Below are 12,595 nucleotides of genomic sequence, written 5' to 3'. Positions count from 1 at the left end.
AAGTTATAAATTGAGGATATTGAAGAACTGTGTGCATTGATTTATAGGTTTAATTTGTGGGCAGTGTGTATTACTTTATTTCTGTAGGACTGAATTGTTATGGGCCTTAGACTAAAAGTGCTTTTTAATTACACATATACAGGAGGAATTATTAATACATCTGAACATTCACAATTAAGGGTTTGCTTCAGAAAGTGGAAAGTTAGCGTTAGAATTTTTGTTTGTAATTTCTTTTTTTTCACACAGTTTGCTTTATCTCACTGGAGTGTGAGGAGCAGCTTTGAGGACAGACATAATCTCTCTCATCTTTTTCACTTGCTCGGGCCCTTTCTCCCTCTCAGGGCCCTGTGCTCTTTACTCCTCCCTCCTTTATCCCTGCGAAGGCTTTGTCCCTACACCAGAGAGCCTTTCTCTCTAAATAGAGGCCTTTAGATAGTCCAGGGACGGGGTGTGGGGGTTGGAGGGGGGCGAGGGGCAGCGACGCAACCGCCGTTGTTTCATTTACCTCTCTCTATGGCAACCAGCAGTGGTCGGCCAGGAATGTCCCCTCTCTGGACAAAGTCCTGGTCCCCGAAGCTGACACCGAGGGGGACGACAGCTGGGATGGGATGGAAAGCTGCCCTCCTTACCCCTGGACCAGAGGCCTGAGTCTAGACTTAATCCTCCTCTACACTTGTGTCTCTCCTCACTTTAAGGGAATGATGAGTGGCCAAAGAGGTTTTTCACACACTATTAACTCTGAAATAGTTTGGATATACGACCAGAAAAATCATTTCTGAATCTATTGGTGTTAAAAAGCATCCTGGAAGGATCCCAGAGCTGCTGCACCACACTCTGCTGGTCCAACATAGAACCTATTCAGTGCTGTAAACAACCATTTAGAGCACACAACTCTAATTTTACCAAAGGAACATTGCAGGGACGAAGGCACAAAAAAAAACTTTTTAAAAATATACATCTTTTAAGTCAGTCATGATACAAAATCTCAGCCCCAATCCAGGCACCTTCTTTCTTTCTATGTGTAGCCTCTCTTACTGAGATGGAGCTTGTAAAATTGACTTTACAGCCTATTTGGACACAAAACTTTATTTGATTATTTCATGGGATGTTTAAAGTTTTTAATTCAAGACATATGAAACTTCACTGTGAGAGATACAAGTCTACACCTTTATTTGTATTTGAGAAAGTGCAGCCAATTAACCAATTCATTATTTAGAAAATGCAAACACACTAAAAAAGAAAATAACAGACTGATGTCAGCACTCAGTGTAAGTGTCACCTTTTCAAATGACAAATGTCTCCATTTGAACAAACAATAAATCTTCAAACCTGCATCTTGTGAATGCAGATCAGGTGCAGTCAGGAGCAGGCTGCATGTCAACAAATGAGGTCCATGTACTGCTCAGTCGCTATTTAATCCAATTTGTTGTTTAATCGTCAGGACTTTTTATATTAAATAAAAATATTCAATTTAATCGTGTCTTCTTTCATCTTTTTACATGGTTTGTTCCTCTTACATTGAACTTTAGGGCTAACATCCAGAAAATCATGGTGAAATTTAGGCTGTAAGACAGTGTGTTTTTTATTTAATGTTTTAAAACCAGTTTGAATAAATGTTATATATTATTATTACTATACAATATTATATTTAAATTATCATTATTTTGTCTCACACGTACATAACTGGCAAAAATGTCCACATTTAAATCTGAACTTTAATAAGGAGTAATGTAGCAGTATTGGTTGATTGATTCTCCTTAAGAATCAGGTTACATCAATAATTTAATTCACACACATTTACACACACACATTACACTGCACAAAATAATACAATTAAATTAATTAATAAGCACACACCTAATAACGTCTCAGCAGAACTCGTGAACACACTCATCTGTACTTTTCTATAGCAGCTCCAGTTTGCAGCCTGACCTGTTGTATTCTGCAGATAACATGAACAAGCTCTGAAAACCAGCTTCCTTTGTTGCAAAAGTTGACGCTGTCTGATCACATCAGGATGTTGCACACACGTTTGCAGCATTATATGGCATAAACGTGCGCGTAATCACAGCCAACTCTTAAAAACAAAAAAGTAGCCCAATGATTAGACATACACATCAGAGGAAACCCTGCTCTCCACGAACCAGCTTGCACCCACAGCCAGAGTCTTGATACAACATGATTATCAAAGTAAATCAAGTGTATCTTACAGTTGCACTGCTCATCCCGGTGCTCCGTCTCCCCACGCTGCACTCCGGCTCTCCGCATCCACGGGAGCCTCGACTCGCACCTCTCCGACAAAGAGGGTAGTGTTTGCGGAGACTTCCCCGCAGCCAATCGCCGTACCGTTGCCCCTGGTAACCACGTCCATCATCTTTGCCCGTCCAATGAGTGGCAGGGGCGGGGCGGAGTCCAGGTGCGCCTCGGCGTACACTTGGCAGAGCGCCTGGGAGCCGCCTGTGGGCAGGAGAGGATCTGTCAAATGCGAGGTTCCTATAATAAGAGCGACCAGTCCGGCTCCGAAAGTCATGGCGACCGCAGCGTCTAACCACTACAACATCCTCACCTCCAGCGCATCCATCGTGCACTCGGAGCCTGGCAGCATGCAGCAAGCCACGGCGTACCGGGACGCACAGAGCCTGTTGCAGGGAGACTACGCGCTCCAGAGCAACAGCCACACGCTCAGCCACGCGCACCAGTGGATCACGGCGCTGTCCCACGGAGAGGGAGCCCCGTGGTCCTCCAGCCCGCTGGGCGCGGAGCAGGACATCAAGCCCTCGGTGCAGGGCGCCCGGGACGACATGCACAACTCCAGCAGCAACCTGCAGCACCAGTCGCGGCCGCCCCACCTGGTGCACCAGTCGCTCGGGAACCACCACGACAGCCGGGCGTGGAGAACCAGCACCTCGGCGCACATCCCGAGCATGGCGACGACGAACGGCCAGAGCCTTATCTACTCCCAGCCGAGCTTCAGTGTGAACGGGCTGATCCCGAGCAGCGGGCAGGGCATGCACCACCACAACCTAAGAGACAGTCATGACGACCACCACAGCCCGCACCTCAGCGACCACGGCCACCCGCCGTCCCAGCATCAGCACCAGCACCAGCCCGGGAGCCACCACGACCACTCGGACGAGGATACGCCGACCTCGGACGACCTGGAGCAGTTCGCCAAACAGTTCAAGCAGCGGAGGATCAAGCTGGGCTTCACGCAGGCGGACGTGGGACTCGCCCTGGGGACCCTGTACGGAAATGTGTTTTCCCAAACCACCATATGCAGGTTTGAGGCCCTGCAGCTCAGCTTCAAAAACATGTGCAAGCTGAAGCCTCTGTTGAACAAGTGGCTGGAGGAGGCGGACTCCACCTCGGGCAGCCCGACCAGCCTGGACAAAATCGCTGCGCAGGGCAGGAAAAGGAAAAAACGGACTTCGATCGAGGTAAGCGTAAAGGGAGCGTTGGAGAGCCATTTTTTGAAGTCCCCTAAACCGGCAGCGTCGGAAATAATCGGCCTGGCGGACAGTCTGCACCTGGAGAAGGAGGTGGTGAGGGTTTGGTTTTGTAACAGGAGACAGAAGGAGAAACGCATGACTCCTCCCGGAGGAGCTCTGCCAGGGAGCGAGGATGTGTACGGGGACACGCCGCCGCACCACGGGGTCCAGACCCCGGTCCAATGAACTCAGCCGGACCGCTCCTCCAGGACTTGTTTATCCTTTTTATTTATCCCCGAGGGTATATATAAATCACTGGACTATGAAGCGATATAGTGGTGTTTTATGTATAATAGATTGCAGTCAGTACTCACACAATATCTGCAGTGAATCTGTGAGACACGGAGAGTGAGTGAGGGGAGGACGGGACATTTGATTTCCTCTCCCAGAGCTAAAGGAACATAAGCCTGTGTTGTGTTCTCCGAGGATCCATGGCCAGCACTGTGACTCCAGTCGACGCAGTTTCGAGGTGTAGCCCCCATTGTGTTATTGAAATCATACTAGACGAAAACAAAAGTAGAGGGAGGGGAAAGATGGCATACGTGTTTTTTTAGACGACAGGCACAGCTCAGCGGTTCCCATTTGCTACTTTTTTTTATTTTTTAAATCCAATTCAACATTTATTTTGTCCTGTGCGTAAAGGGAGAGCAGAGGCGTTTTAGTTTTGTAGCTCTACACTGTGCGTCCAGCAGTGGATGGATAGATGGGTGGGTGGGTGGGTGTCGCAGGGGGGGTCAAAGGAGCTGCGTTAATGGAGTAAACTGGGGGCCAGTGGAGGCTTCGGCCCCAGTCCAGTGGAGTCCAGCTGAGGGTGAGCATCGGCCGAGTCCCATCTGTCAGCCAGGCAGCACAGAGCCGCTCTGCGCTGCGGGAGGAACTCTGCTGGAAGCTGCAGGCCATTCAGCTCCTATTTATTCTGAGAGGATGTGGTCATGGACATTATTATTATTATTATTATTATTATTATTATTATTATTATTATTATTATTATTATTATTATTATTATTATTATTAAGTTCACTGGCTGACCTCTCCAGTGGCCTGCAGTGCAGTCGGACCCTGACCAAGTATTAACGTGATATTCCATGATATTCTTCACAACACCAGCGTTAAATATTATAAATAATATAAAATATTCTCTGAGAGTCTCCCAGCTCAGGCTCCGTGGCGGTTGATTTGATTATCTGGCACTTTTCCCACAACAGGATGGGCTATAGATATATCTACAGAGATATGTGTCAGCATCTCTCACATAAATTTTGGATCCACTTTTGTAAATATTGTATAACTTTGAAAAGTCATGGCTTCATCCCTTTTTTGTTTCTTTCTTCACTGGGGCACTTTTTTGGATCGATGTTTTCAAAAACAAGCGGGCTGAGTTTTCAAAAACCCAGTTCTCATTCATAGCTTACCTACTGCCTTGTACTTGTGTGCTATTTAACGTTTTTATTTTTTATTTTGTTGCCGAAGTTATGCTCGTTTGCGGTTTTATAATTTTCTGTTTTAATTTGACTCTGAAGACGTGTTTTTAAAAAACAAACCCACGTGGAATCAGTTTAATTTTGATCAATTGTCGGATGAGTTCATTTTTCTTTGTGAAACTACGTTAGATTGTGTTTCCAATAAAATTACTGTCTGAATTCAGATTTAACATTACTGTCAAACCATAAATGAATCAGGACAAAAACAGCGAGATCACCACCATGATTAGTGGGTTTGGAAAAGAAAAGAAATAATAATAATACATTTCTATCTAAATTTATATTTCAAATCACATTTGGTGACATTCCAAAAATTGCAGCATATGATCAAAATTATTATTATTGTTATTATTATCATTATTATTATTATTATTATTATTATTTTTATTGTCATTATTATTTGTTCTTGAGCTTGTTGCCATGCGTTTCATTTCAGCCATTTTGTTTATCATCGTGCTTTATTCTGGGGGGAAATTGTTAGGAGAACTTTTATTTTGTTTTTTAATGAGATTGTAATTTATTCTACGGTGGGGTTTTATATAGGTGACACGGAGAGCAAGATATATATGAAATGACAGCGAAGAGGCTTTTGTTTTGAAGGGAAGGAGCGATACTTAGTTTTTATTTTGTTTTATTTTACTTTTTTCCAGCGGCATTGCCACAGCTTGGACCGGTACATTTAAATGTACATAATACATATTTTCTCCGCACAGCATATTGTCATTTTTTTAATTATTTGATCGTATCTTGTTTTTTTGTTTGAAGCAAACACAGATATCCAGGGATGTGTTTTTCCTCTTTCATGTGGGAACAGAATTTATCTCCTTGTTTTGTTTTTTCATGCCATTGAGATGTTTTCCTCGGTAGCTTTAATTAATCGATCCAAGTTTAAATTCACGTTGTGGGACGTAGACCTGACCTGTAGCAATCCGACGCCGTTTTCTTCTGGTTTTGGTTGAATCGCCTGCTGTTAAACCTTTATTTTTATTTTGTATGTTTTGATGGGGGTCGGGTGGGGGGGCTCTGTGGGCTCTGTCATATTCGCTGGATGAACTTGGGGTGAAGCAGAGGAGACAAATGCCTGTAGGTGTTTCATCACTTGACACATGAACAACGGACTTGCACATTTTTAAATAATGGGGTTGATATTAAACAGCTTTTTTCCAACGTCAAGGCTAAATGTATTTTTTTACCCAAACCTGAAAGATGATGATGGTGATGATGATGATGATGATGGTGATGATGATGATGATGATGATGATGATGATGATGATGATGCAGTGAGTTCACTATCTGCTCTGCAGCTGTGTTGTTAAAAAAAAAAAGAGAAAGAAAAAAATCTGTCTCTTGCTTTGAGCCCATTGGTCTGGGTGGAATTAATGGTGGGGAGAAAATCAGGGTTGATGAATGGAAGATTATGAGCCGATGATGTGTTGTTTCTGCCCCGGGCTGATTTTAAATCGACTGGCTCTGGCTGAGAAAACCTCCGCTTCAATGTAAGGTTAAATTAGGGGCTCCCAAAGTAAGGTGCTAGGACCTACAGTGGTCCAGGGATGGGCTGAAGGTGGCCCAGCAGATTTTTGTGTCACTGCCATTTCACTGAGACTTAAAGGTATGACTTTGTCTGTTGTATGCTCACAGTATTGGGAACTAAAAAACAACACAAGCATAGAAATCATAAAATATATATATATTAAAACCATAAAGTTGAGGGTTTTTTTTTTTTTTTGTATTCTTGCTTTAAGACACAAAAAAACCAACAACACTTTTATTTATTTCACGTAATAAAACCTTTTTCAATGGATAGTTCATTCATATCAGTCTCAATCCCAAAATAAAAGCTCTCCCTCATATCAATAGCAACATTTTAATGAGCTTATCTGTGAGTCTACTAAACCAAACATGTGTACTCACAATTCTGATACAAATAATGATAAATAAAAAAGTTTTATTTCTTAAAAAATATTAATCAAATTCAGAAGATCAAAACTTGCTTAATTTTTACAGCCCAAGAAGTCCCAAACAAAGCAAATTTGAAATCTTCTGAAGTAAATTCAACAACCCAGACTTTGAACGCACCAGAGATCATTAGATTTAAATAACTGCCTCCTGCTATTCAAACAAAACCTATTCTATTCAATTTACATAATATTCCCTCATCACCACAGAAATGATCTGGATCAATAGATAAAGAAATGCCCTAAAGAGGAAAAAGAAATCCACTATAATATTTCTATAGGGACTTCTAGTGACAGTGATATTGACAGTGGTGACCGTGGTGGCATTTCCCCATTCTCCAGTGTGTCAATACTCCCAGAGGAATGTATGGTGTGATCGGATTCTAGTAGATTTTATGTTCAAACTGATGGCCATAATGCACAGTTGCTATTTCCTTTCCACCTCCTGTTTTGACTAAAAGATATATATATATAAAAAAAAATGTTTTGTCCTCTGTGGCTCTTATAATGATATTAATTCATATTCATTTCAGCTCCATTTCACTCCACAAGCGGCCGGCCTCTGTCCTGCTGTTTGCAGCACTAGTGAGGAAGAAGAGTAGTAACTGAGATTTACAGGGCACACTTCAGCATCATTATTGATACATGAGAAGGATCAATTGGGTAATTGATAGCTGATTTCTCAGTGATGACCAATAAGCCTAATCATAAACCAAAACAAAAAGTAGGGTGCTCTTTTGGATCTCAAATCCATTGAACTGAGTGAATGAACAGAACAGACTATTTTAACTGGCTGTTGCGATGAATGATTTCCTGTGGGGACTTTATGTGTGACTATGTAAACATGTTTGTACTTGCAGAAGCTATTGACACTTTCTTTCTACTGTGGACAAAACAATGACATAAAAAGTTACAATTTTCTCAAGTGAAAAATGTGTAGGCTAGGCATAATATTCCAATAATACACAGGATTAAGGCAGCCTATGTGGCTTCTTATTCAGAATGTGTAGTCAATGGTAACATGCATTTTTCTCAGCCGACATTTTGACTTGAGGCCCAGATGTTCGTGAAAACATTAACAATAACTCTGTTGTTAATGTTCAACTGATTCATTTCATTATTTAAACCCATGCGTTATTGTTTCATGTCAAAATGTCCCTATATGTTTAATTTGCCTCCATGTAGGCTGATAAGCACAGCTGATGTTATCTCTCTTTAATGCACTACAGTGGCTCCAGATTACAGCACAATACAATGCGATAATTTCCACATGCTGTTATGTTGCTGATGCAGTGGAAATGAGACACTGACCCTCTGTGCATCATCATGACCGTTTGACCTGCCATTTGGACGCCTGGCATGAAATGACACCCTGACATAAAGGCCTCTCTCTGATCTGTGAAGTGGACCTTTGTGGAGCCCAGTAATCAAAAATAAAAAAGTGTGCCCTCCTGCCCTTCACCCACTCTTTGGCAGATGCAATTAATAGCGCGTCGCGTTTATTACACCTTCCTTTTTATTTAGGTGACTTGAAATTTCCCATTAGGCTTCCAGGGATGAAAAAAATAAAAGATTCCACTTTTGTGGTGCTGAGGAGAAACAACAGAGAGGAGGGATAGTTGGTGCTGTAGCGCCATCTAGTGACACAATCACAACCCAAGGGTGAGTCGAAGCTGTCAGTTTATTACATTGTGACTGATTCAAACTTACAGAATCTATTCAAATCTATCAAATCATTAAATGAGGATAGAATCATGTTTCTAAGAGTTTAGTTTGTGGTCTAATGTTTTACTTTGGGCATGTTTATTGCAGAATCATTTATTTAGTATTTGATCAAAGGCAGTAGAAGCCTTCACAACAAGGTAAGCTGGTATTAAATTAATACAATAAGATTATGATGAAAAGACCAACACTATATACAGCCAATAGAGATCAAAAGTCTTTGTAGCACTTTCTCAAACTGCGTTCAGATGACACAGTCCAATGTCAGTCCCTGTAGGACATATGGACATTTTGTGGAGCTGTTTTACAAGAAAAAATGTGTAATATTTTTACATTGATTTCTCTGTTGCTGTTAATCTTCCTGACACAAATAGATCAGATTTAATCACGTGATCATCATATAATTAGGAAATAAAAACTACACTTTCAACATTAGTTTTCTCTTTTCAAATTAATTAACATAAAGATAATTTTATCAAGGGTTAGCTTTTATGGACAAGAGCAAAACGTAAAACTCGAGAAATTCCACTCAACATGACCATGTTATGATTACATTTAACATAGTTATGACATATTTTAAAAGATGAATAAATACAATGGATACATAACTATAGTTTATATAAACATTTGAGAAAATATCACAGTCTCACAATATCCACTTAATCATTCATCAGTGTTTTTTGTTTGTTAGCAGCATTACACAAACACCACTAAACAGATTACAATGAAACGTCAAAGGATGTTGTATGGAATAGAAAATAACCCATTAAATTTCGGTGTGGATCTGTATCTGGGGACGAATCCAGGAACATTGGGGTTAGGGTTTGTTTTAATTTTATTTGACCGTGAATTTTTGCAATTTTCTAAAGAAATAACATAAATATCTAGATGAAAAAATCTGGTATATTTAGAGAAGTGTGTAATTAGTAGAGGCTTGACTGGATTTAAGGGGCCTTGGTGGAGGTATGCACTCTACTGTGTGCCCTTCCAGTTCTTCGAAGTGATAGACATGAGCAACACATTTAGAATTTATTAACCAACTCAATGTTTAATGGTTGGGAAGATTATAAATAAAACAATTCTAACTTCTGGTTTCTGATTCTCAAACCTGAGAATTTGCTGCTTTTCAATCATTGTGTGAGTGTGAATTAATGGGTAAACAAGCAGTGAGCCTTGTTGTCAAACGACATTCAGACGGGTCACAAAAGTAAATAATGTAATAAATGATGCCTGAGTTCCATTGAGCTGCTTCAGTTTCTGGGCTGACACTCAAGACCAGAGTTAATATAATAAATGACACCTATGATTGTCCTACTGTGACGAGTAAAACGTTCTGCAGTAAAAAAAGAGCAGTGGAAGACCTCACCTCAGGCTCTGAAGACTCGCAATGGCCATTTTAAACTGGGTTGTCACATTAGTAAACTAAATAATTTATCTTAAAATGATATGACAATCAATAATGACAATTATCATACAAGCAGCCCCAGATCAATAATAAGAGTACGATAATTGTGCAGACCCATACACTGGTTGCAGAGAGCGTTTCACCAAACTTCACATCTCAGCCTCACAGTTCTGTGCCTGAAAAGCAGCTAAATGTGAAAGGACATCTCAGCCTGTGGAACCTGTTCAGACGAGCTGGAAACCTCATCGTGCAGAGTGTCAGCTCCGACTGTCTGAAGAGCCTTTGACACACATTGTCATCAGGTTATCAGGAGGAGACCTGCACATCATCTCTCCCTCTCTTCTCCCTGGCTTCTCATCGGTTTGTCCCGCAGCTGCTCCACAACATTATGTTTTCAGAGACAGAGTTGGTCATGAATGCAGCAAGTAAAGTACAGCAGACACTTCCTGGTGTCAAGATGTGCTTAAAGTACCAATACGGACTCAGCAGTTTTAGTCCTGTTTCGCGAAAAACATTGTGTAATGAGTAGATTCACTTACTGATAAGAATTGTGAATAATTACAAATTAAAGAGTGAGTATAACATCAAGCAGATATATTTATGTCCGTCCCTGAGAAACAACATTAATACCTAATCTTCCTCTGATCACATTATGTCATTTAACATTGTGTGCAGCTACATCATGTTTCAATATGATTTCCTTGGGTCTAATTAACTTTGAAAAATTAATGTTTCATTTTTGTGACTAACTTTATTTACCCCCCAGAGATCGTCATTGAACGTGTTTGTACAAAGTTTCCCTGTCAAACACCATTTCTGAATCTTGTGAAGCTGAATCAGCCGTCTGTATCAATCACTCATTCAGCCTGTCTTTCTCTCTTCGCTCACACCTCCACTCCTCCTCCTCCCCCCTGAGCGCACAGATAACAGTGATACAAGCTAACGGCCTGAACATAATTCCACCGTTTGACATTGTTGTTCTTCAATCTCACTCAGATGCATCGCAGCTAATTACACTTTGCACACTTAAGTACACAAATGCGTGTGTGCGTTCATTTGTAAACGGGTTATTGTTTAATTATAACTTCACATGAACTTTGCTGAGCAGTGGGGCGAAACGTGTCTCCCCTTCAGCACATAATTATTCAGGCTGTAATTGCGCGGCCTGTTTGTGAAACATGCTCATCTCTCGGAGGCCATCTTGTGCTATGCACTGTTCAAACCCAGCACTCATGTTCAATGAAGGAGACTTACGAGTACTTTTTCAATGAGAACGCCTCATAATCAAACGCTGACCTTCCGGTTAGTGGACAAGCCGGACACACTCTATCGCCTGAACCACAGCCACCAAAATCAACACCTAAATGTGTATATCATTTCCGCCTGGATGAGAGAAGATAAATTACGGAAGCTAAAAAGAACCAACATCTCTAAATTGACTGGTGTGTGAAAAGCCTTAACAAGCCAAAGAAGTTGAAAACCTCTGGTCTATGACACATTTCTGAAAGATGTATCTCTTGCTTTCAAAAAATAAAATGACCTGTAAGCAAAAGAACAGGTAAAAACTTGCCTCGATAGTGTTTTGTTAAATATCATTTTGAGAAACATTGGCACTGAATCTGCACCAGCAGCATCTGATCAGGGTTTTGAAAATTGTCTCAAATGTGGCATCACTTGTTTACAGTAATTACAGCAGAGTTTCACAGTTTGACAGTGTGTACAAAATGAAAACTGTTATCCTGGTGGATTTAGACATGGCTAAATAAACATATCCCCTGCCTACTGCTTCAAAAAGCGACATATGGATTAAAGAATTTAGTTGGATTTGACAAACTCAATACTGACATTCTCCATATCCTTAAAAACAGAACAAAAATAACAAGCTGTCGACACAGCAGCGCGTGGACTGACAGGGACGTCTTGGTTATTAAGAGTCTAAGGTGGGAAACGAGAGAAGGAACACCAAGCCACATAATGATGGGTATCACAAAGAGGCCTCCCTCAGGCAGGTCTGAGGTCTGTCGAGTCTCCGCCTGAGGAGGACAAGGCAGACCACAGCACTCTGCAGACATGTCTCACTGAGGAGGAGAGTATTACTGTACTGGCACGGTGCTACAATATTTGTCAAGGTATGTTCATGTGTCACTTATGTGGTTTGTATAGAGAACAATATAGCACTGGGCAACCTTGCGCCAGCACCCCCTAACCCTCCCCTTGTTTAGATTTGAATGTTGGATTTATTATTCAGGAACAATATTTCCATCCATATATTCCCACTGCAGATTCATCAGGCTACGTCTGTACGCGCTTGAAAGACAAATAAAAAGCTGAACTAATTGCTGTGGATCCCCCCAGGATGTATCAGCCTCACAGAGTGGCGTGACAGCAAGGAATCAAGCTGTAGCGCCGAGCGGAAAAGCCTCCATGAATCACGCTTGCATCCGTTCTGGCACACACAGCAGCAGAGGCAGCAGCGGTGGTGTCGCTGGCTGAGGAATAATCATCGGGGAGGCAGTCCAAATTAATACTTCAGCCGAGGCC

General features: G+C 41.4%; 1 protein-coding gene across 1 annotated transcript; it reads left to right on the top strand.

Annotated features, from left to right (window-relative positions):
• The first annotated feature begins 2,387 nt into the window (after nucleotides 1–2,387).
• Nucleotides 2,388–3,674, top strand: pou3f2b (POU class 3 homeobox 2b). Its single transcript, XM_061081746.1, has one exon. The coding sequence runs from the start codon at nucleotides 2,388–2,390 to the stop codon at nucleotides 3,672–3,674; it is 1,287 nt and encodes a 428-aa protein (XP_060937729.1).
• Nucleotides 3,675–12,595: the final 8,921 nt, after the last annotated feature.

Source organism: Limanda limanda, chromosome 11 (assembly GCF_963576545.1).
Source record: "Limanda limanda chromosome 11, fLimLim1.1, whole genome shotgun sequence".
NCBI lineage: Eukaryota > Metazoa > Chordata > Actinopteri > Pleuronectiformes > Pleuronectidae > Limanda > Limanda limanda.
This window is presented reverse-complemented; position numbering and strand designations above follow the sequence as displayed.

Excerpts from the sequence above, each read along its gene's own strand:
- pou3f2b (XM_061081746.1), top strand. The coding sequence starts at position 2,388 with ATGAGTGGCAGGGGCGGGGCGGAGTCCAGGTGCGCCTCGGCGTACACT.